Here is a 26,391-nt window from a genome sequence, read left to right as displayed (position 1 = left end):
CCACCTAGAACCTCCGAGTCCCGTCAGGGACCAGACATGGAGTTTTCAGAGATCAGGTGCCAGAGGGTGCCCCGTCTCTGAGTCAGGAGGTCCTTCCTCAGAGGAATGGCCAAGGAGGTGCTGTTGCGAGGAGCACTAGTTCCAGGAACCATGTCCGGTGGGGCCAATACAGAGCAACCAACAGGACTTGCTCCTCGTCCTCCCTGACGTTGCACAGTGTCTGTGCAAGAAGGCTCACTGGGGGAAATCTGCGTAGGTCCCGGGGCCAGCTGAGTGCCAGGGCATCCGAGCCGAGGGTCCCCCTGGTCAGGGAATAAAACAACTGGCAATGGGTCGCATCCGGGGCGGCAAACAGGTCTACCTGTGCGGTCCCTAAGCAACTCCAGATCAGCTGGACCACCTGGGGATGGAGTCTCCACTCTCCCGGAGCACTGGCTGTCGTGAGAGCTCGTCGGCTGCACAATTGATCAGGCCGGAATGTGAATGGAAAGAAGCGACCTCAGATGCTTCTGACTCCAGAGGAGGAGATGGCGGGCAAGTTGTAACAGGCGATGGAAGCGTAGACCACCCTGTTTTTTTACATACACAATGGCCGCAGTGTTGTCCGTACGGACCAGAACGTGCTTGCCTTGTGGCGGCGTTTTGAAGTGGCCCAGTGCAAGACGAACTGCTACCAACTCCAGGCAAAGATCTGCCATTGCAGTTGAGGCCCCGTCCACAGACCCGAAGCTGCAAGTACGTTGGACGTGGCACCCCAGCCGGTGGATGAGGCATCCGCGGAGATAACAGCATGCCTGGACACTTGTTCTAGAGGCACTCCTGCCTGTAGAAATGAAGGGTCCGACCACGGGCTGAAGGTTTGGCGGCATCTCTGCATCACTTGGACACGGAGGGATCCGCTGTGCCATGCCCATCTCGGGACTCGGTTGTGTAGCCAGCGTTGAAGCGGTCTCATATGATGCAACCCTAGCGGCGTTACTGCGGCTGCGGATGCCATATGCCCCAGGAGCCTCTGAAAATATTTCAGTGGTACCGCTGTCCTGCGTTTTGAATGAATTCAAGCAGTTCAACACCGACTGGACGCGCTCTACTGTGAGGCGCGCTGTCAGGGCGACCGAGTCGATCTCCATCCCGAGAAAAGAGATCCTCTGTGTAGGAGAGAGTTTGCTCTTCTCCCGGTTGACCCGAAGTCCCAACTGGCTGAGGTGCCGAAGCACCATGTCCCTGTGTTCGCACAACTGATCCCGCGACTGGGCAAGGATCAGCCAGTCGTCGAGATAGTTGTGAAGGCGAACACCACACTCTCTCATGGGAGCAATGGCCGCCTCCGCGACTTTCGTGAAGACATGGGGCGACAGGGACAGCCCGAAGGGAAGGACTCTGTACTGATATGCTCGTCCGTCGAATGTAAAGCGTAGAAACGGTCTGTGTCGAGGGAGAATCGAGACATGAAAGTACGCGTCCTTCAGGTCGATCGCTGCAAACCATTCTTGGGGACGGATGCACCTGAAGATGCGTTTCTGCGTTAACACAATGAACGGCATCCTGTGAAGGGAGCGGTTCAAGTGTCGCAGATCCAGATCGGCCGTAACTCGCCGCCTTTCTTGGGTACAATGAAGTACGGGCTGTAGAACCCAGACTTCATATCAGCTGGAGGGACCGGCTCTATCGTGTCCTTCGCCAGTAGGACTGCAATCTCCGCCTGGAGCACAGGGGCGTCCTCCTTCGACACGGAGGTGAAGTGAACGCCCCTGAACTTGGGGGAGCGCCGGGCGAACTGAATTGCATAGCCGAGTCTGATGGTACGGATGAGCCGGCGAGACGGGCTGGGAAGCACTAGCCAGGCTCCCAGAGGCCGTGCAAGCGGGACCAACAGCACCACAGATGTACCCGCAGCGGGGCAGCGTAGCGGCATGCAGGGACCCGACGGATGGCATGGTAGCGGCCCGAAGTGGGGTCTGAGTGTGCTGTGCAACACTACCTTCTTCCGCTGAGGGGGTGTGCGAGTGTGGGAAGGCCGCTTGTGTGCGTTCCCACAGCCGGCACCCCCTGCTGGCGATTTGGAAAGGCACCAGAGGCTGACAAAGCATGGGAGCGTTATACACCGCCAAGCACACTCTCCAAATGAAGGAGGGGCTGAGCGTGGCAAGGCTTTGTGGCATCGCATACGGTCTGCCTCACCTCCTTCCTCAGCGGGGAGCGGCGAGGCATAGCGTTGCGCACTGTCGTCTACGCACCGCTGAGAAGAGGGGAATGAGAGTGGCGAGGCTTTGTAGCGTCACACACTGCCATTCTCGCCCTCTTGTGGGGAGGGGAATGAGAGCAGCGAGGCTTTGTAGCTTCACACGCTGCAATTCCTGAACTCCCAAGACCCAGAGGTATTGGAACTGCTCTTGAGAATTTGGGTACCACTTTTTTTTTTTTTTTTACACTACATTACTAATGGTGGAATGACGTCTTGAAAAAGACGCAGTGTCACACCCGTGTTTCTCTTTTGTGAGGAAACGCTCTTTCAACATTGCTGAAGCACCCAGGGGAAGACCACGGCAGCACACAGGAGGTAAGTGCAGTCCTGTGTCTGCACTCACTGAAACAAACGCCCTCACCGAACCGAAAGTTGCTGTGAGAACAGCAGTTTGTTTTGCTGATGCAGTGTTGAGCACGTGATCGCGCTGATTGTGCCTTTTCGCCAACACAAAGCGTCCCTCTTGTTCTCTGGAGTATCTCTCTTGTAGATGGGCTCTCTTTTAGAAAAGCAGTCTTGCTTCATCAACGCCGTTCGGCTCCGAAGTGAATGACAATAGTGCGCTGCTCTCGCGTCCTGTTTATACCCGCGATGCGGGGCGGAACGCGAGATGCAAATCTTGCACGCCAATGGCCCATTGGCCTGTTCTCTATATCTCTAAGCTGATAGGGGCTCCCTGAAGTGATCCCAATTCGTCGGTGACGTCCGATGTACGTTGAACGTGACTGACTGAAAGGGAACTAAAGTTTTTAGTTTGACTAAAAAGCAAGGATTCAAGATTTGTTTCCAAAGTGAGGGATTTCCTACATTGGTGAGATTTTTTTTTTTTTTTAAGAAGTTTTCTATGCTCACCAATGCTGCAATAATTTGATCAACAAAGAAACAGCAATTATTATTATTACAATAACTGTTTTCTATTTTAATATATTTACAAATTATTCCAGTGATGGCAAAGATTAATTTTCAGCAGCCATTACACAGTCTTCAGTGTCACATGATCTTTCAGAAATCAGCCTAATATGCTGATTTGGTGTTTAAGAAATATCATTATTATTATAAATAAATATTAATAAACTTCCCCCAATGCCTAAATAATTCTTACTTCCCCCAATCCTTTGAATGGTGGTGTATATCAAAGTCAATTTGTGTCTTTATATTCTTATATAACCATGACCGCATCTTTTTGTCTGGTGCTGATATGAAGGGCAGCTGGAACCATTTCCTCTGTTGACTGACAAAACCAATAGTATGTTGGGATACAGTAGATTGGGTCAGAGGATAAATTAAATAAGCTTTTTGACACTTACCACAATGTTGAGCAATCAAAGTTGACCAGGAGCCATTTATGAGGATTGAAATTGAAAGAGTCTGCAAACTAAAAGAGAAGCAAATTGTGATGTTTTTTAACACTTATTCTTCTTGAGACGGGGCAAAACGTCACAAAACTTGCCTGGCATTTGTTAAATTAATACGATTTTCACTTTGAAATAAATCAGGGATGATAACTAGAATGTTCTTAACATAGATGTCAACAACATCAGATTATTAAAATATTATTAATAATAATAATATGTTTCTTTTTATAACGCCTTTCAAGAACCCAAGGTCGCTTCACAATGTAGTACAAGAGTACAATCAAATGACAATCACAATTACAGCCAGCCTGCTCATTATTACAAATAAACAAGCAGATGGAGACAACAAACAACTACAGATAATTAACATAAGAAGTTTTAGAATCAAAGAGAACATTAAATACAATAAAGAAGTCATATAACATAAAATGAAAAGTGTGAGATCACTTGAAGGCAGAGAAGTAGAGAAATAATTATTTACTGAGCATAGAGAAAAGATGAGTTTTAAGTTGAGACTTAAATGTCTGGAGAGTAGGTGCGCTACGAAGATTCGGGGACAGCTTATTCCATAGCTTAGGGCCAATAACACTAAAAGCCCTACCACCCACAGTAGACCGTTTATACTTGGGTACAACAAGCAAGTTATCATTTCTAGATCTAAGGGTCCGGGCAGCAACATATGGTTGCACTAACTCAGCCAGGTATTGGGGTGTGGGGCCATGACTTGCTTTATAGACCAAAACAAGCAGTTTAAACTGGATACGACTGGCCACAGGAAGCCAGTGAAGTTGGTTGAGGATGGGACTGATATGTGCAGATTTGTTTATCTGAGTTTAGCCCCATTTGAAGGTGATGTACAGCTTTGGTAGGTAAGCCGCTGAATAAGGCGTTACAGTAGTCCAATCTGGAGGATATAAAAGCGTGAAAAACAGTTTCAGCATCTATGAAGTTAAGGGAGCGGCGGATACGAACAACATTTCGCAAGTGGAAAAAGCATGATTTAACAGTCTGACCAATATGTGAGTCAATGCATAACGTGGAGTCACAGTTTTTGAAGGCCTTATCTGAACACCATCAATATAAATGAAAATGTCATGTCGTGGTAAACTATGTGATTTAGGGCCAATCAAAAGGATTTCAGTTTTATCAGCATTAAGCTGTAAGAAGTTATCAGTCATCCAGGTTTTAAGAGTTGGGTTTAAGCATGAAATAAATTTGAATATCATCAGCGTAACTATGAAAGTTAAGACCATGCCGTCTGATTATCTGACCTAGTGGCAACACATAAATGAGAAATAAAAGAGGACCAAGTACAGAACCTTGAGGTACACCATGAGAGAAAGGAACGGTACCGGATCGATCTTTACCTATCCTAACAAATTGCTGTCTATCTGATAGATATGAAGTTAACCACTGAAGAGCAGCACCAGTGATGCCTATTGCAGATAGTTGTGAAAGAAGCGTGGAGTGGCACACAGTGTCAAATGCTGCACTGAGATCGAGAAGAACCAGGATACTGTGTGCACCTGTGTGCATATTAAATTAGGTTATTTCAAAGTTAGTTTTCATCCTGAAGATCCTCTTACAATATTTCACCTGCCTAGTTCAGTAATATCAGACACATGACATCAGATGTGTTATATGATCCCCATGTCTTGTTTGGACTTTTGTGTGATTTCCTGTTTCTGTGCCATGTTTGTAGTCTCTTGTAGTTTTTCATGCTGATTAGTTCCCTGATTGTTCCCATAATGAAGCAGGAGTTGAAGAGATACAGGGGTTTTAGTAAACAAACAAACATAATTAAGAAACCATGCAGCCAACACAAGAAACAGAGAGAACCAAAAAGCAGGGACGTGCACCATCTACAACTACTGCATTGACTGACAAGGAAAAAGTAAAAAAACAAGGGCTGTGTCCGAAATATATATGTCCCCTATAACATTAAATAGGGCACTATTTGAGGGGACAGCCATTTGTAGTGGTGTCCAAAACCATAGTGGACGTTATCGAGTGCACTCATTCAATCGCACAATGCACCACAATAACCAGTGTGCAACTGATGTACGCTCAACTGCTAGAGAATACCCATAATGCACTGTGAGGGTCGTCCTGAATGACTTCCCGTGTCTGACCAGAAGATGGCGCCTACAGTTGAATCATCATCCATTTTTCATATTGCTAGTCCAAAATGTCATACATAAATATAATGCATAATTTATGCATACATTTATATCATGCATAAATTCATTTTTAATTAATTAAAACAGAGGTCAAGATAAATCATATCTTACTACTTGAGCTTCCAGTTTTCAAAAAAAAAAATTATGAATAAGGGTAACAAGCTAACACAGATGGGAACAATCAGGGAACTAATAAACATGATTAGGAAGTAACAGAGGAAGAAGGGAAGAAACAGGAAGTAACACAAAAGTCTAAACAAGATATGGGGAAGGTATAACAGAGATGTATAGTTTTACATATGATATTTTGCTAAGATATTCGTTATTACAACCATGACATCCGAACTCTATCCAAAATTGTTTGGGATTTTAAGATCATTTTCATCATTTTAAATAGGTCCTAACAGTTTCTAGCAATGCCAATAATGGAGGTGCCAATTCAGTTGATGGAGCCTAAGTCCTGTAGTCTCAATTCTGTTATTTATTTATTTATTTATTTATTTATTTATTAAGCGATTGCTAGATTTGTCAATATTTATAATAAATATTGGACAATATTTTTGTATTTGGGCAAGAAAAAACTATTTGTGAAAGCAAGGATGGAGATTGCACCCACACAGGTGAATAACTTTGAATCATTTAATCCAAAGTAATTCCCTGCATACTCTAAACTTCAGTTTTGGAGCCTCTTTTATCCCAATACTCAAGAATCTGTTAAAATAAAGACTGTAATTTTGAAATATGAAAATAAAATTAAAGATGAGTCATCTGCCACCTACGTGTTGGCTTGGTCTGACATGAGCTCTTGAATCATAGAATATTATGCATCAAACTCACAATCAACTGCAGCATCTGTCCAATGAGCATTCGAACAGACCCACTATCTCAAAGTCTAATCTTTTTGCTCACTCTCCCCTTTCCAATATCCTTTCCATCTGCTTCAATAAAGAAGGCAGACACTGTCATGGCGGTCTGATAGTTGCCATAATAAGTCCTGCCTGTCTTTCACTTCCTGGCAACGGACTGCACACAGGAAACAGCAGCCTGCTGTCATTCCGGTCAATAATAAAAACCATGGTCTGAGCAGGGGAGCCATGTCTTCACTTTTGTTTGAACTCGTGATGCTAATATACAGTGATATTTCTTTAGCGAGGGAAAAAAGGAACTTATCTAAAGGTCTTTCTTTGCCTCAGGAAATTACTTTACCCTTATCATTGCGACACCGAGCTGGGTGCCACGACAACTCAAAGGACGATCAGGGATCTCTAATTTCCAGCCCATTCCACAAGATATTGCTCATGCCAGCTCACATCATTTGTGACATTTAAATATTCTCAATCGCACACGCACGACTCCGTCCTCCACACACCGCTCCCAAAGTAACAGGATCAATAGTTGAGCCCAGCACAGATTGCTCTTCTGTTATCACCCACACCTTTCAGGGCTTTAAGATCAGTCTGTGTGAAGTGTGCTCAAGAACACAATGTGTGATTTGATTGTTATCTCACCTCTACGCCATTCAGGAGGGGTCTGAACTCTGGACAGATAAATGCACTCCCAGCATATGCGGCATCAATATGCATCCAGATTTTCTCTGCATTACCTGACATGGAAATATTGACAATGTTTCAAAATATTCATTGATTTCATTACAGCCACAAATAAGCTATAAATGAAAAGAACAATAAATGGTATTTGGTCTTACAAATAGGGCCGAGCTCAGTGATGCAGTCGAATGCACAGGATGGAGTTGTTCCCAGTGTTGCACAAAACTAAGAGAAACATCCAGAAATTAAATGGATGGACTATTATGTGTTGATTTTAATATTTTATGTACTGCTCAAACAAATAAGTCAACCTTATCCTAACCTACAATGTTCAATGAAAAATGTATTTGATCCCTACGGTTTGATCACAAAAAGATTTGTTCCTGCTCGTTTTGTCATTCTTCTAACACAGATCTGCTGGCTGAGCCTGGGGCTAATTTGACTAATGTGATTCAGAAAACAGGCTCTCCAAACAGCATTAGCCCTCATGCAGACGGTCGGGGACAGGTTCGGAGAAAGAGCAGAGACAAATGTCCAATTTGTTCTCATTTCATGCTCTTTAACAGCCTGAGTGGCTGCTATCTTTCTACCATGATGTTTTACCGATTCTGTAATTGTGCACTGTTAATATACAGTATAGTGGCCGGAAGTTATAATACTAATATTAATACTATATGTATATAATATTCCTGGATCCATGTCTTTGTAGATCCTGGGACAACATTCCAATCAACCAATCAGAATTAAGGGACACATTTACAGATTATGACAAGTTTAGGCTTACAAGCAGGGTTAGGGGCTTCTACATCAGTTATTTACCTACATTTCCCTCTGATTTTAGGGATAACTGCTCGGGTTATGTATATAACCCTTGTTCCCTGAGAAGGGGAACGAGCACTGCCAACTAGGCCAATCCGATTGGCGTGCATGATGACGTCATTGTGACGGCATACCCGGAAGTATAAAAGGGGAGCTGGAACGTAATGGCGGTAGTTATTGCTCTTCAGCAAGCGCTATCTGTCAAACTGTTTGTCTATTTACTGTTGTATGTCAGTGAAAGTGTGTGTGATTGCAAAAATGGAAAAATGTGAGAATGTGAGACAGTTTAAGCAGTGTGTGCATACGTGTCCCCGTTTCATGTCGGGCTCGGATACACACCTGCTGTGTGTGCACTGCCTGGGCGTTCAGCATGCTCGAGCGGCTCTCGAGGGAGCCGCTTGTGAGCATTACAAGAAGCTGACGCTCAGGGTGCTCCGCTCTCGGCTGGCCGTGCCTCCGCGGCCACCATGTCCTGATATGGAAGTAAACCAGGTGGCTTTCCTTAAGGGGAAATCCATTCTATATGATCAGGGTAACGCGCAGTGGCCTTGGTACCCTAGTCATATGGAAGAAACCTTGGTTTCTGTCCCAAGGGCCAGTGTTGGGAGCGTCCTGTTGCCGGAAATCCGTTTCAACAGACGCCTCCCTCACTGGTTGGGGCACGGCAGGGGGGTTTGAGGTTGTGCCCTCTTTGCAGACTGGCGCATCACATCCTCCTGTGGTCCCAAGGGAAACTGTTGTCCATCAGGGCAATGTATATCCCGGGGGTCCAAAATCAGGGAGCAGACATCCTGCCGAGGCAGGGGCTGAGGCCCGGGGAGTGGCGACTCCACCCAGAGGTGGTGGAGGCCATATGCAAGAGGTTCGGCCCAGTGGAAGTGGATTATTTGCATCTCGAGAGACGTCCCACTGCCCACTGTGGTTTTTCCTCACGCATCCAGCCTCGCTGGGGTTGGATGCCATGGTTCAGACGTAGCCGAGGCTGTGTCTGTGCGCATTTCCCCCAATTGCTCTGCTTCCGGGAGTCCTGGAGAGGGTCAGGCGACAGGGGGTCAGTCTACTTCTGGTAGCACCCCGTTGGCCGACTCGAGTTTGGTTCTCGGATATCATAGCTCTGCTAACAGGTCAGCCGTGGGAGATTCCTCTGAGGAGGGATCTCCTATCTCAGGCGGCGGGTACGATATTTTACCCCCGCCCGGAGATTTGGAACCTGTGGGTCTGGCCCCTGAGGGGACCAGGTACCTAGAGGCTGGCCTATCGGCGGAGGTGGTAGAGACCTTACTCAGTTCCAGGGCTCCATCTACGAGGAGACTGTACAGCCTCAAGTGGAATGTATTTTCCACTTGGTGCAGGGAGCGTGAGGTGGACCCAGTTAACTGCCCAGTGGCTTCAGTGCTGGAGTTCCTCCAAGATCGCTTCTCTGCAGGACTTACCCCGTCCACACTCAAGGTGTACGTGGCTGCCATTGCGGCTTTCCACGCTCCTATGGGTGATGGGCCTCTGGGTAGGCACCATCTGGTTGTACAATTCCTCCGTGGGGCTCGGAGGATGAGGCCTGCGGCTCATTCCAGAGTTCCAACCTGGGACCTGGCAGTGGTTCTTGAAGGATTGGCTGAGGCCCCCTTCGAACCATTGGAGTCGGCTGGACCAAAGGACCTGACCCTTAAGGTGGCTTTTCTCCTTGCCATTACCTCTCTTAGGAGAGTGGGAGATCTCCAGGCCTTGGCGGTAACGCCGACCTGCCTGAAGTTTGCCCCGGGAGGAGTAAAAGCCATCTTACACCCTAGGCCGGGCTACGTGCCTAAGGTGCCTTCAAGGGTGGTCAGGTCATTGGTCCTGCAGGCATTCCATCCTCCGCCTCACGTGACGGCGGAAGAGGGGAGGCTTCACCTACTCTGCCCGGTTAGGGCCCTTAGAGTTTATCTGGCGAAGTCTGCACAGTGGAGGAGATCGCAACAACTGTTGGTGTGTTTTGGCTCACCTAAGAAGGGATTGCCTGCGTCTACTCAGACAATCAGTAATTGGATTGTCCAGGCGATTACCATGGCCTACCAGGTCCGCAGTTTGCCTTCACCTGTGGCCGTGAGGGCTCATTCCACCAGAGGCATGGCCTCTTCGGTGGCCCTTCTTTCTGGGGTCCCCTTGCAGGATATCTGCGAGGTGGCCGGGTGGGCTACCCCACACACTTTTATCAGGTTCTATAGCCTGGATCTCCCTACGACGCCTGGTGCTAGGGTGCTCCAGTCCTAGCTGTGCCCGGTCTCCGGCTTCACACTAGGGCAGGTGCTACCCTTCGGTGTGGCCTAGTGGGTACTCATTCCCCAAAGCGTCGTTCCGATGCAGTGCGAGTTCCCTCGAAAGGGAACTGCTCGGGTTATGTATATAACCCTTGTTCCCTGAGAAGGGGAACGAGCACTACATCCCGACGCCACACCTCGGCGCGCCTGGAGCGCATGCTTCAGAGCAATTACTACCGCCATTACGGTCCAGCTCCCCTTTTATACTTCCGGGTATCGGATTGGCCTAGTTGGCATTCTGGTTTCAGATTCGCTGATGCTAAGGGAGCATCCCCAAAGCGTTGTTCCGATGCAGTGCTCGTTCCCTCGAAAGGGAACTTATGATTAGGGTTAGGTTTAGGGGTAGGGATAGGATTAGAACAAAATTTTCAGACAGAAATGTTGTTCAAGAATCAATAAAATAAGTTGAATAATACAAATAATAAGTAAGTAATAATAACATTTGCTTTATTTATTGTTTTTAGTAGTGTGCTGTTTAAAAGAAGCATGTAGTGATATACATACAAAAAATGGTATGAGTCCTGCGGCTCTATCCTCATCTAGAACACTCTGCAGCGCATCTCCTCGCACAGAAAACTTATTGTCGGAGGGAATTTTCTTCATCCTCACTCCACCTATCAACCCTGCCCTCTCCACCGATGAGTGTGCCTGAAATATCAACAAAACACTGCAATGTTATTTCTCAATTAATGATTTTTTTAAAAACATGACCATTATTGAAATTTTCATGGTGTCCAATTATACTTTTACAGACACACAAGTGGCACTTCACTGTTATCCTGATACATGAGAGAACTGTTGTGTTGCCCTTTTGCATTGTTTGACATTTCCATTCAATGAGAATTCTTGCTAATCATCCCAACTCACCCCCAGACGCTCATCCTTACAGAAGAAAAGGCGCTGTTGTCACAGTGCCTGTTAAATTATGTGTATTACCTTGCAGACCAGTTTAAATGTCCTGTAGGTTAAATATACCCTTGCAGCAGTCTTTCATCTTGGCTTGTTGTCTCACCTGATCAGATGAGTAGGCGACTAGTTTGGCTGTAATATCTGACTCCGATTGGTCAGGATGGTCAGCCTGGATCAGTTTGACGATTTTGGAACGAGCAGCAAGGAGAGCCATGAGACTGGCTTCACTGGCAGTGCCCTGTATGAACAAACAGCACATTTATTTATTTATTTATTTGAACATGTCTGCACAAGTACACCAAAATTTGCTGTCTATATTGAGCAGTTCTCAGAATTTCTCATAATTGCTATGTTCAATATTATTTAAGACAACATTTCTCTGATCTTGAATATTGCATTGAGCAAAACAACCTCAATCAATATGCCCTAGCGATGCAGCGGTGATGAATTTTCATTAGCTCTCCAGCTCTGTTTTGTATGTTCTCAAAGAGTGAATGAGAAGACTTCCACTCGAAACCCCTCAATAAGATTACCTCAGCTCATTGAGAGGCACGAGCTGTCTTTGATTTCCCTTTGTCAGCCTGACAGCGCACACCCACAAACTGATTACTAATGATTCAGTTTACTTTATTAGATAACCTGGAAAACTATTGCCACATTTATTTGGCAACTCAAGTATTAAACAAATTTCAAATTTGGAGTGAAAATGTCAGTGAAATGTCAGTTATCACAAAGCAAATAAATATTGTTTCAATGACAAAAAGGATTTTAAATTCTAAATTATTTTGTTGCGTGCCTCAAGTTTCTTGACACATCTAAATTCTGTCACCAATAGACACCGTCGCCGGAAGTCACCAGCTCTCCATTGAAAATGCATGAGATCATGCAGCTGGCGGTGTAAAGAGGGCTTCAAGCTTCGCATTCCTGGGAATATCACATAATTGGGGTCACTTCAACCCACGAACATGGAAAAACACTTTTATTGACAGGCTATTGACTTTGCCTTTTTGACCAAAAATGCATGTCTTAAACCAGACGCAAATTTGCGCGATTCATCAGACCACGCCACCTTCTTCCATTGCTCTGTGGTCCAGTTCTGATGCTCATGTGCCCACTGTTGGCGCTTTCTGAGGTGGACAGGGGTAATCATGGGCACCCTGACTGGTCTGCGGCTATGCAGCCCCATACTTAACACTGTGTATTCTGTACACTGTGTATTCTGACACCTTTCTATCAGAACCAGCAATAACTTCTTGTGCAATTTGAGCTACAGTAGCTCATCTGTTTGATCAGACCACTTGGGCCAGCCTTCGCTCCCCACGTGCATCAATGAGCCTTGGCCACCCATGACCCTGTCGCTGGTTCACCACTGTTACTTCCTTGGACAACTTTTGATTGATACTGACCACTGCAGACCGGAACAGCCCACAAGAGCTGCAGTTTTGGAGATGCTCTGAGCCATCACAAATTGGTCCATTTCAAACTCACTTAAATCCTTACGCTTGCCCATTTTTCCTGCTTCTAACACATCAAATTTGAGGACAAAATGTTAAATTTTTTTAAATTAGTATTTTGTCTAAATGTCTAACTGTTGAGTTAAAATATATTAACCCATGAGCTTAATTTAAATTCCTTAACGCATTAAAATTATTTAACGCAATTAACGTTAAATAAATTACAGAGGTACTACGTGAAGCTGCGTCATTAACATAATTTTCACACAGTTAGATGATGTTAGAAGTCTGGAGTTTTCATCACAATCACACTGAGCATCTACAGCACCTGTAACCCTGGTAGGAGGAAATTTCCATTCTAATTCTTTAACTCGATTCTGCTTCTCTGCTTGTGATCAGGCCATTTTAAGCCGTTAAATTCTGGGAAAGTTCCTCTGACTCGAAATAAACCAACAATCCGGAGTTATTCAGTTACTCCAACAGTAGCTACACTGACTTAACCTAATGTTAAGAGAGAACTGATGATGATGAGAACGAGCAGAACAAAGGTGCGATTAATCGTGATTAAAAAATGTTAATCTATTGACAGCCCTAATATATATATATATATATATATATATATATATAAATTCTGACTTATTTCATATGTCAGGCTTCACAGGGTTAAGACTTAAGATAAATGAATATTGTGATGAGTGATGCACTTCAATACTTGCAATGTCAAATGCTACACGCTAAGTTTTACTTGCATAATTTACTTATGCCTACACCTGTTCTCCTCCCCTCTCTACTATGCCCACCTTTGTTGAGAGGCATTGCTTACAAAACCCACAAACTCCCTCATTAGTGCATGCTATCGGTGAAAATAATGCTTGTTGCCATAGTGAGCTCTCTGAAAAGCCCAGAGACAAAACCATCCAGGGGAAGGACACACACTCCAAAGCAGCCCTAATGACAGAGCATCAAGCCGACTGTCATCAGTGGGCTTTCCATACGCTGTGCTTCCTGTGTCTCTTTCTAAATGGTCACAGCTGCTCAACTGCTGCATCAATAATGATGAAATGAACACAGACTGCTCTCAACACACGCCTGCCTGACTGTCTCCTCTCATGTCTAGCTGACGTCTTAAAAGGCAATTTCTACTGGACATAACAATTGTCAGGGCCTAGAGAAGAAATCAATGACAAACAAGTTGTTGTGTGGGAAATGTATTTGAAATTTGTTGTTGTTCTGAAGAAATTACCCGTAAACACGTATTGAGCGTATGGCATTTCAATAGTTTGAAACATTCATTTTTACACCTGACACAAGATCCTGTTGCCAATTCAGACATGTAATTATATTTAAAGCAACATTTCTATATTGCAATGTGTGTTGTCTGTTTCAAAACACATTTTGATTATATAAATCAACCTTTGCAGACCTACAGATGCTTAAAAGTTAATGTTCATTCACACAGTTATATACACTATATTGCCAAAAGTTTTGGGACGCCTGCCTTTACATGCACATGAATTTTAATGACATCCCATTCTTAATCCGTAGGGTTTAATATGGAGTTGGCCCACATTTTGCAGCTATAACAGCTTCAACGCTTTTGGGAAGTCTTTCCACAAGGTATAGGCAAGTACTGTTCTCCTGGCAACCGCCAAACCCAGACTCGTCCATCGGATTGCCAGACAGAGAAGCGGCATTCATCACTCCAGAGAACACGTCTCCACTGCTCTAGAGTCCAGTGACGGTGTGGTTTACGCCACTGCATCCGACGCTTTGCATTGCACTTGGTGATGTAAGGCTTGGATGCAGCTGCTCGGCCATGGAAACCCATTCCATGAAGCTCTCTACACACAGTTCTTGAACTAATCTGAAGGCCACATGAAGTTTGGAGGTCTGTAGCCATCAGGGTTGGGAGGGTTACTTTTAAAATGTATTCCGTTACAGTTACAAATTACTTCATAAAAAACTATTCAGTAACGGAAATTAAAGCACCACAATATGAAAGTAATATAATCTGATTACTTTTTTACTGATTACTTTTTTCTGATTACTTTCTTAAGTAAGTAATAAAGTAAAAAAAAATATATATATATATATATATATATTTGTTGAATATATATATATATATATATATATTTGTTGAATATATATATATATATATATATATATATATATATATATATATATAGAATATATATATATATATATATATATATATATATAGAATATATATATATAGATATATATATTCTTTCTCACTTTTTCAAACTGGAAAAACGTGTTCTGTCTAATCGGGGCCTTATTATGTCAAAATACTAATTTATTTGGTTTTAAATTAAACCATTGTAATCCTGAACGTATTCTCATTTTATACAAAATGTAACTGCATTCTGATTACTTTGTTTTTTGATGTAACTGTAACGAATTACAGTTGCCAATTTTTTGTATTCTGATTACGTAAAGCTATTACATGTATTCTGTTACTCCTCAACCCCGGTAGCTACTGACTCTGCAGAAAGTTGGCGACTTCTGTGCACTATGCACCTCAGCATGCACTGACCCCGGTCTGTGATTTTACGTGGACTACCACTTAAAATGGATGAGTTGCTGTTGTTCCCAATTGCTTCCACTTTGTTACAATACCACTAACAGTTGACCATAGAATATTTAGTAGTGAGAAAATTTAATGAATGGACTTATTGCACAGGTGGCAACCTATTAGGGTACCACGATTTAATTCACTGAGCTCCTGGGAGGGACCCATTCTTTCACAAATGTTTGTAGAAGTGTCTGCATGCCTAGGTGCTTGAATTTATACATCTGTGGCCACGGAAGTGATTTGAACATCTGAATTCAATGATTTGGAGGGTGTCCCTATACTTTTGGCAATACAGTGTCTCATCAATTAAAAATGATATACAGTTTATAGAAATTATCTTCTCCAATAACCCCTGATTGAAACCCTTTAAGTGATGCCATACAAATAAACTTACAGTACTAGCAGCAACAATATTTTCTTAATTATCTCACCTGGATGACCCCTCCCCCTTTGCCCTCTGTACCAGCAAGAAAATCTTCTGGTAGCTTTAGCATCTTTCCCAGCCAGTCCAGCATCACTGTCTCCAGCTCCGTACAGGCCGGACTCGCTGCCTACAAAACAAAACAAATCCTGAATCAGCCTACAAGAACAGGCAGGTGGATGGATGGATGGATGGATGGATGGATGGATGGATGGATGGATGGATGGATGGATGGATGGATGGATGGATGGATGCACAGATAGGTGGCTAAACAAATTGATGCAATGATGGATGGATGGATGGATGGATGGATGGATGGATGGATGGATGGATGGATGGATGAATGGATGGATGGACGGACGGACGGACAGGTAGGTTTAGGTTCCTAAACTACATGGATAGATGAATAGAGAGAAAAACATACCCAAGAGAATCCAACACAACCAATGGCTCCACACAGCATGTCTGCTAGCAATGCAGGAAAAGAGTGGGCAGTAGGGAAGTATGCATAGAAGTAGGGGCTGTGCCAGTGAGTCACCTGAAACAGTGCAGTAAATATGTAGAAACAATTGTTTTAAATGTATATTCAATGTTCATAAAAAAAACAAAATATATAAGAGATCATTTGTACAACCTCTGTATTTGCTTCTGTATTTTAACATGTTACCAAGCTACAGAGTAAGGGGACTGTGATATGTCAGATTTAGTTTGGTTGTTCTGTTGTTGTTCACCTTTTTGAACTGGGAGTATGACTTCAGAAATAGTGACATTGGGGGTTTTCTCTCAGAAAGTTAAAGGTTAGATGAAATTATGAAGGCTAGATGAAATTATTCCATGTGTTTTTTTAACGGAGGAGAGAGCTTGAGGCACTGTGCGTCTGTCTCTCTCTTGCAGGATTTTCCTATTGTGAGTCATTCATTAGCTCCAGCACACACTTTTAAACAAGCATTAAAACAAGACTTCTGAAAGGGAAAATTGGTCTAATTGGACACATTGGGAAGGTTAACACCTTTAACTGAATTAAAATGTTTGTTTTTTCCTCTGAGCTATGAAATAAAGGGGTGGAGGAGGCTTTGCTCTGACCCAAGGTCAGAGTTTAATGATTCATTTCCTAAATCAGATTCAGACACAAAAAAAGGCACATCTAATGAGAGAAAACTTTGAGGATCTCTCAATGTGGCCACATTTTATCATGAATATATATATGAATCAGTGAGTCGAATGAGCAGTTTGGATCGCCAAATTTCAGCAGTTTGGCGGTTTGACACGCGATCCGAATCATGATTCGACTCACTGATTCATAACGCTTCGAAGCTTCATGAGGCCGTGTTTTGAAATCGTCATCACTATATAAGTCGTTATTTAGGGTTTTTTTGCCCACAAAAACTATTCTCGCCGATTCATAAAGTTATTTTAGAACCACTGTAGTGAGATGGACTTTGTAACGACGTCTTTAGTACCTTTTAAGGGTCTTGAGAGTGAACCGTGCATTGTGCCAATGCCTTTCAGAGCCATCAGATTTCAACTAAAATATCTTCATTTGTGTTCCGAAGACGAACGGAGGTCTTACGGGTGTCGAACGACATGAGGGTAAGTAATTAATGACAGAATTTTCATTTTTGGGTGAACTAACCCTTTAATCTTTAAAAATATACTGTTATTACTACAGTAAGTACATGTACATGTAACAAGGACACTGTGAACTAAAGTGTTACAAATTAAAATTTAAATGACCAAAATAATGGTTTGATTTTTGTGTATTATGCGCGTAATAAATTTTGTTTCGTAATTGTCTTACTTTAACACATTTTCTGTTAAACAGATACCAAAAAAAAAAAAAAATATATATATATATATATATATATATATATATATATATATATATATATATATATATATATATATATATATATATATATATATATATATATATATATATATAGAGACACATTTTAAAGACAGATCTGTTGCATATTTATCTTAGTATTTATATTATCAGTGTCTATAAACAGTAGTTGCCGCTGAACGTTAACTTGTTCAGTATTTGGTGGAAATGATGAATAGCTAAAATATTAGCTCTAAAAAACAGAGATTCTAATTATTGGACCAAAAACCTCTGCATGTGGTAACCTAGAATAATGCTAAGACTTGGCTGCTCTGTCAAGTCTCCGTCTTCAGTTAGGAACCTGGGTGTGCTCTTTAATACCAATCTTTCATTTGAAAGCCATGTTTCTAGCATCTGTAAAACCGCATTCTTCCATCTTAAAAATATATCTAAATTACGACATGCTCTCAATGCAAAATGCTGAACAGTTAGTTCTTGCGTTCATGACCTCAAGGCTAGATTATTGTAATGCTCTACTGGGTGGTTGCCCTGCACGCTTAATAAATAAACTGCAGCTGGTCCAAAACACTTTCTTACTAGAACCAGGAAGTATGACCATATTAGCCCGGTTCTGTCAACACTGCATTGGCTCCCTATTAAACATTGCATACATTTTAAAATGCTTACTAATTACTTACAAAGCACTAAATGGTTTAGCTCCCCATGACTTGAACGTCTATTGTGATCTCAAAATTCTGTCCAGTTGATAATACCTAGAATATCATAATCAACTGCAGATCCTTTTCCTATTTAGCACCTAAACCCTGGAACAGTCTTCCTAGCATTGTGCGGGAAGCTGACACACTGTCAGTTTAAATCTATACTAAAAACACATCTCTTTAACCTGGCATAGACATAGAACATCATCAATTTCTATTATTCAAATCAGTTTTGCATTAACTAGGTCAGCCGGAACCGGGAACATTTCCCATAACACCTGATGTACTCGTTACATCATAAGAATGGCCTCAATGCTAATATTAGTCTTTCTGTTTATCCCGAGGTTTACTGTAGTGTGCCGGATCTAGGCCGTATCCTTATCAGATGGTGGACCTGCGTTCTCACAGATTCACTTTTTAAAAAAAAAATTTTTTAGTTTACACGAAGAGGATAACGGTATCGTTTCAAAACTATTTCAAAACATCTTTCAGGGTTTGCGTTCTCAAGCCACTGGGCGCTGTTGCCGTGCAGATGAGCGGCCAAAACGCATTGAGAGTTTTCTATTTTGGTTGAAAATGGTGTTGTGTAAGTGGCCCCAAAGTAAATAACTAATGATTATTTACAACGGAAATTAATCAATCAAAAACTTAATTTAGCTGGACAATAACTTTTTTTCTAGAGCTGATGTAGAGCAATCTCTCTTCCATTAATTTCCTATTATCACTGTGAAGCTGCTTTGATACAATCTATATTGTGAAAAGCGCTATGTAAATGAAGGTGACTTGACTTGACTAGCCATCTAGACTTAAAATAATTTACTGTACATAAATTGACTTAAATCTAGAGATACATCCTATAAAATATGACGCCTAAACAAATCTTACCAGTTGAAAACAAAGTTTTACTTCAGTCTGGTTAACACTGACTCACCCCTGGCATGATCACCCTCTCTATGTCTTTGACCACATCCTCATAGTTCTCTGCCTCCTCCGGGGCCTCCTCGGGAATCAGTGGCCTCAGATATCCAGGTTCCACATCAGGGTAAACCTGCCTCTTCTCAATGTTCTCTATATAATCAGCCACATAGTCCACCATCTCCTTCCCGCGTCTCCGGAACTCTGCAGTGTCCATCGTTTTGACTGAAAGTGGAGTAGAGTGAGAGAAAGGAGTGATGAGATAGTTAGCAGACTATCATCACTCAATGGCTGGTTGTCTAAGTGGTGTCTGCAAAATAACATAGGGTTCATAGACAATTGGAAAAGTTTTTGGGGCAGACCTGACCTGTTGAAGAATGGTAAATGGACTGCATGGACTGCATTTATATAGCGCTTTTAACAGACCAATGGCCATCCAAAGCGCTTTACACATTGCCTCACATTCACCCATTCACACACCGACGGCGGTGTCAGCCATGCAAGGCGCCATCCAGCTCGTCGGGAGCAGCTGGGGTTAGGTGTCTTGCTCATGGACACCTCGACACTTGGTCAGGTGGAACCGGGGATCGAACCACCAACCTTCCGGTTTGTAGACAACCTACATGAACCACTGAACCACTGCCGCCCCAAGCAGTGGATGGCATCCATCCCTCTTGGGGTGGTGCCGCTCTTCTCTCTAGTAATCTGGCACATAGTCTTAGAGCTAAACCTTGACTCACTAGGGCCCAGGTCAGGAAGCAGACAAACTGGCTAAACCGACCGTCTGCTAGCTGTCTCACGTTACCGGAGTCAGATAAATCCCAGCACATAGAGACTCTTTCACCTAGATATTATCATATAGAGACTGTGTCTGTTCCCCGAATTAGTAAATACAAAAAAACATCAAAACCATTCAACAGTAAAAATTTAATTGACGTCCAACAAATAAACAAAATATATAATACAGATGAACAATTGATAAAGCTTGGGTTGCTGAATATTAGATCCCTTTCCCCAAAAGCGCTTATTGTTAATGATATTATTACAGATAATAATCTAGATGTGCTCTGTTTGACAGAAACCTGGCTAAAACCTGACGACTACATTACCTTAAATGAGTCCACCCCCCAAGATTATTGTTATAAACATGAGCCGCGTCTGAAAGGTAAAGGGGGAGGGGTTGCTGTAATTTATAATAATATCTTCAGTATTACTCAGAAGTCTAGTTTCAAATATAATTCCTTCGAAGTTTTGGTGCTTTATGTAACGCTATGTAGTGTACATGATAAAACCCGTTCAACATTTGTGTTAGCTACTGTATACAGGCCACCTGGGCATAATACAGACTTTATCAAAGAATTTGCTGATTTTCTATCAGAGTTAGTACTGGCCGTAGATAAAGTACTAATTGTTGGTGATTTTAATATCCATGTTGACAACGGAAAAGACGTATTGGGATTAGCATTTAAAGACACACTAAACTCTATTGGAGTTAGGCAACACGTGTCAGGAGCCACTCATCGCCATAATCATACTTTAGACCTAATATTGTCACATGGAATAAATGTTGATACCGTTGAAATTCTGCAGCAGAGCGATGACATCTCAGATCATTACTTAGTATCATGTATACTTAATTTAGCTAAGGTTGCAAAGCCGCCCCCTTGCTTTAAAAATGGCAGGACAATCACTGCCGCTACTAAAGATTGCTTTTTAAATAATCTCCCTCATCAGTATCATCTGCTCAGCATCCCAGATAGTATAGAAGAACTCGATGTTGCAACAGAAACTATTGACTCTCTCTTTTGCAGTACTTTAGACACAGTTGCTCCTCTGCGCTTAAAGAAGATTAAAGAAAATAGTCCAACGCCGTGGTACAACGAGCACACCCGAGCCCTTAAAACAGCAGCCAGAAAAATGGAGCGCAGCTGGAAGAAAACAAAATTAGAGGTATTTCGTAATTCGTGGAAAGAGCACATGATCACATACAGAAAGGCTGTAAAAACTGCTAGATCTTCTTATTTCTCAACTCTCTTGGAAGAAAACAAACACAACCCAAGGTATTTATTCGATACAGTGGCTAAATTAACCAAAAATAAAGCTTCAACTTCTGATGATTGTAAACAGCACAGCAGTAATGACTTTATGAACTTCTTCACATGTAAGATTGATAATATTAGGAAAAATTTTTTAACCATGCAGCCATCTAATACAGCATCACATCAGACAGAGCATTGTAGTGTCACTGAGGAAAAATTACACTCATTCACTGCTATAGGAGAAGAAGAATTGGCTAAACTCGTTAAATCATCAAAATCGACAACATGTATGCTCGACCCTATACCAACTAGGCTATTAAAAGAGATGCTACCAGAGGTCATAGATCCTCTTCTTAATATCATTAATTCATCTTTGTCATTAGGATATGTACCGAAAACTTTTAAGTTGGCAATTATTAAACCACTTATTAAAAAACCGCAACTTGATCCTACAGATTTAGTCAATTATAGACCAATCTCAAATCTACCCTTTCTGTCAAAAATACTTGAAAAGGCAGTGTCTTCACAATTATGTTCCTTTTTAGAAAGAAATGGTATCTGTGAGGATTTCCAGTCAGGATTTAGACCGTATCATAGCACTGAGACTGCTCTCGTCAGAGTTACAAATGATTTGCTCTTATCATCCGATCGTGGCTGTATCTCTCTATTAGTGTTACTCGATCTTAGCGCTGCATTTGATACTATCGACCACAACATTCTTTTGAATAGACTCGAAAATTATGTAGGTATTAGTGGAATTGCATTATCATGGTTTAAATCATACCTATGCGACCGTTATCAGTTTGTAGTAGTAAATGAAGATATGTCACACCGATCGCAAGTTCAGTATGGAGTACCGCAAGGCTCAGTGCTAGGACCGCTACTCTTCACCCTGTACATGCTACCACTGGGAGATATCATTAGGAAGCATGGCGTTAGTTTTCATTGTTATGCTGACGATACTCAGCTCTATATTTCTTCACGCCCTAAAGAAACTTACCAATTCACAAGATTAACGGAATGCATAGCTGATATAAAACATTGGATGACTGGTAATTTCCTGCAACTCAATTCAGAAAAAACTGAATTTTTAATTATTGGACAAAAAAGCTCCACAAGTAGTAACCTAGAATACTGTCTAACACTTGATGGCTGTTCTGTCAAGTCCTCGTCGTCAGTGAGGAACCTGGGTGTGCTCTTTGATACCAATCTTTCGTTTGAAAGCCACGTTTCTAGCATCTGTAAAACTGCTTTCTACCATCTTAAAAATATATCTAAATTACGGCACATGCTCTCAATGCAAAATGCTGAACAGTTAGTTCATGCGTTCATGACCTCAAGGTTAGATTATTGTAATGCTCTACTGGGTGGTTGCCCTGCTCGCTTAATAAATAAACTCCAGCTGGTCCAAAACGCAGCAGCTCGAGTTCTTACTAGAACCAGGAAGTATGACCATATTAGCCCAGTTCTGTCAACACTGCACTGGCTGCCTATTAAACATCGCATACATTTTAAAATCTTACTTATTACTTACAAAGCACTAAATGGTTTAGCTCCCCAATACTTGAGCGAGCTCTTAACATATTATACTCCATCACGTCTACTGCGGTCTCAAAATTCTGGCCAGTTGATCATACCGAGAATATCCAAATCAACTGTAGGCGGTCGATCGTTTTCCTATTTAGCACCTAAACTCTGGAACAGTCTTCCTAACATTGTTCGGGAAGCAGACACACTCTGTCAGTTTAAATCTAGACTAAAAACACATCTCTTTACTGTGGCATACACATAAAACACTTTTTCAATGAAATGATTGTTAGGCTGCATTAACTAGGTCAGCCGGAACCGGGAACACTTCCCATAACACCTGATGTACTCGTTACATCATCAGAAGAATGGCATCTACGCTAATGTTAGTCTCTCTGTTTTATCCCGAGGTTTACTGCAGTCAGCTGGATCCGGGCCGTATCCAGATCTGATGGTGGACCTGCGCCCAGAGAAGACCAACACAGGACCCTGAAGTGTCTGGGAGACCGTGATTAGACTCCCCCTGAAACTGCCTCATCGACACGGCATCTCAATAAACCCGTCTCCTGCGTGTTGCCTCCGATCATTCGAATATTGCACTTTAATAATTATTTAATCAACATCATCCTCAATAAACCCGTCTCCAGCATGTTGCCCCCGGTCCCTCGAATATTCTGATCTATTATGACCTCCGAGCTGTAAAACTGCCAGAATAATAATAATAATACGCTGTTTGTTAATTGGCCAGAGGAGAACTGGCACCCCGACTGAGCCTGGTTTCTCCCAAGGTTTATTTTTCTCCATTAGGTCACCTAATGGGGTTTTGGTTTCCTTGCCACTGTTGCCTCTGGCTTGGCGTGCTCAGTTGGGGACACTAAATTTTTCAACTAAACATCGAAATACATCTAAATAATAAACTAAATTAACCATTTAAACTAAATTACTGATCAAATTATTGATCTAAAGCCCACACTGTCACTGTATGATACTTGAAATTTTTCCAGAATGGCTATACAGCTGAATAAAATTATGCTGCATTATTTTCCTGTTTAACACTGTAAAGCTGCTTTGAAACAATCTACATTGTTAAAAGCGCTATATAAATAAAGTTGACTTGACTTGACTTGACTTGACTAGAGTCTTTCAGTGGGAAGAATAAAAGTCAATCTGATGTATAGGTTCTTCTCATTGTTCTCAAATGAGGAGAGCTATAGTGTGATTGAGATTTTCATGGACAACATGACTCTCAGTATCTTAACAGGAAAACTAGAGCCAAAGGACACATGTTCAATAATTATAGCAAATCCTCAACAATACATTCGTTTCGGTGAGTATTTTTATTTTTTAATTTAAGAATTATGATCAGTAAAAAATCCTGCAGCCTAGCAGTGTTATTTTTTAGTATTATTACTCTTATAGTCTTTGGTTACACTTTATTTTAAGGTATCTGTGTTACAGTGTAATTATACATCTAAGTACTTATAATAATTAACTACATATACTTACTATAGGTTTAGGATTAGGATTAGGGTTTGGTTTAGGGGTAGTAGAATGTAATTATGCATCATTTATAGTGCATTATTATTATTGACAATTTGATTATTTTACTAAAGTAACTACATGTACCGTGTAACAAAGACACTGTAAAGTAAAGTGTTGCCATATTTTTATTAATATTTTGAATTAGCTTTTATTTTTATATTTTCAGTTTTCATTTATTTAACTTTATTTTTTTATTTAATATTTATTTAATTTTGCTATGTGCTTTTGTCGTTTTAGTTTCATTTCAGTTTTTGAAATATTAATATTTGGGGTTAATTTTTTATTTCAGCTTTAATTTTAGTTTTAGTTCATTATTTCACCAGTTATTTATTTTATTTTTTAAACAAAAACTTATTTCAGTTAGCTGCCAATGTAATATTGCTTTATTTAAATCAATTATAGCTTTAATTTTATTAACAAAAATGTTTGAAATAGTTTAAGTTTTAGTAAACGCAAATAACCTTCCAGCATATCTTGTCATATAATGAATGCACCTCATACAGAGTACACAAATGAATTCTATTTGTGTGAATATGAAAAAAACAAAAAAACAAAAATGTGTTAAACCATAATCAATCATTATCCCTGCACATGAGTAGCAATATTCTGCTGATAAGAACATCACAGGTTGCCAAATACATACTATAAAAAATGAACAATGATGTGAACTTTCCAACCAAAAGTTTGAACAGAATGCTGGCACAGCTCATTTGCATCACATTTCCTAATTTTACAAATTTCTTACACTGATTTTCCTCACACAATCACATGTAGTCCATTGGTTAAATTTGACCTTAAATTGGAATTGAATAGAGCACGTATAACAGAAAGAAACTGCAATATATCAGTGAAAGCATTGTCCTAAAAGAGTTCTATCAGCAGGGTTGGTGACAGCGACTACTATTAATTATTTGTAGGCCTGTTATCTCATCACCCTTATCCACATAATGCAAATGGATTGAGGTGTGTGTGTGTGTGTGTGTGTGTGTGTGTGTGTGTGTGTGTGTGTGTGTGTGTTTGTGTGTGTGTGTGTGTGTGTGTGTGTGTGTGTGTGTGTGTGTGTGTGTGTGTGTGTGTGTGTGTGTGTGTGTGTGTGTGTGTGTGTGTGTGTGTGTGTGTGTGTGTGTGTGTGTGTGTGTGTGTGTGTGTGTGTGTGTGTGTGTGTGTTCAAGTGATGACTCATCCAGAAGGTGGCTGGTCGTTTTGATCACGTACTAGTAAGTACTATTATACTAGTTGTACATCTTTGCACATGTGTACAAACATAATTTGCTATTTGAGGACATACCATGGAAACATTTTTTATTAATATTTGTATTTTTGTAAGCATTTTTACTATACATTCCTGTATGTCGTAAATGAACATTAAAGCTAATTAAACTTAAGAATACTTCTGAAGACAAACAAACCAGCAAATGCAAAGAAACATTTAGGATCAATCATTATCCTAATGTTCCTAAACCAATTTTAAGTAAAGAACAATTGCATATAAAAGCTTGAATTAATAATCAATCTGGTTTTGATTTGTAAAGCCACGGGCACCTTAGAAAGCACTTTATGGTTTGTCAAGTGGAGATATCTTTATGGCATGTCACGCTGCACTGAAGCATGTGTTGTAAAAATGGAGTAAAATCTAAAGTCTGCTGATTACATTTAACTGGCACGGTGACATTTTTTAAAATTAATACTAAACTCAACATGCTTTATAATAAGAAACACAATGCAGAAAGAGAAAGAAAAGACAATCCACCTCAGTAGTTATGCATTTCATCAACCAGACAAAATCCTTTAATATTTGGACCTTGAACCTGGACTGTGTTCTGAATGCTCAACAAGTGTTACGCTCATAATAACTCTCTCTTTCCTCTAATAGCTTTCAATGTACTTACAGTGTCAGGCAAAAAAAGAAGATTTGTCCCTCTCGTCGGTCCTCACACGCTTTCTGTTTGTTTCAAACACACATATGTAAACACATACACACAGAGCAAAGCAGAGTGATGT

General features: G+C 41.4%; 1 protein-coding gene across 1 annotated transcript in view; it reads right to left on the bottom strand.

Annotated features, from left to right (window-relative positions):
* The window catches only part of ddc (dopa decarboxylase), a 43,297-nt gene extending 16,906 nt beyond the window's left edge, over nucleotides 1-26,391 (bottom strand). Inside the window, exons 1-9 of the mRNA XM_079836256.1 lie at nucleotides 26,280-26,391; nucleotides 19,299-19,507; nucleotides 16,248-16,361; nucleotides 15,834-15,953; nucleotides 11,456-11,590; nucleotides 10,948-11,091; nucleotides 7,486-7,552; nucleotides 7,289-7,383; nucleotides 3,553-3,620 (exon numbers count right to left, since the gene is read on the bottom strand). Coding sequence (XP_079692382.1) covers nucleotides 3,553-3,620; nucleotides 7,289-7,383; nucleotides 7,486-7,552; nucleotides 10,948-11,091; nucleotides 11,456-11,590; nucleotides 15,834-15,953; nucleotides 16,248-16,361; nucleotides 19,299-19,499 — 944 coding nt within the window. The 5' untranslated portion in view covers nucleotides 19,500-19,507; nucleotides 26,280-26,391. The remainder of the gene's footprint in view (nucleotides 1-3,552; nucleotides 3,621-7,288; nucleotides 7,384-7,485; nucleotides 7,553-10,947; nucleotides 11,092-11,455; nucleotides 11,591-15,833; nucleotides 15,954-16,247; nucleotides 16,362-19,298; nucleotides 19,508-26,279) is intronic.

The sequence above is a fragment of the Gobio gobio genome (genome assembly GCF_949357685.1).
Source record: "Gobio gobio genome assembly, chromosome: 15".
Classification (NCBI taxonomy): Eukaryota; Metazoa; Chordata; class Actinopteri; order Cypriniformes; family Gobionidae; genus Gobio; species Gobio gobio.
The sequence above is the reverse complement of the archived record's forward strand: the minus strand, read 5'-3'. Positions and strand labels throughout refer to the sequence as shown.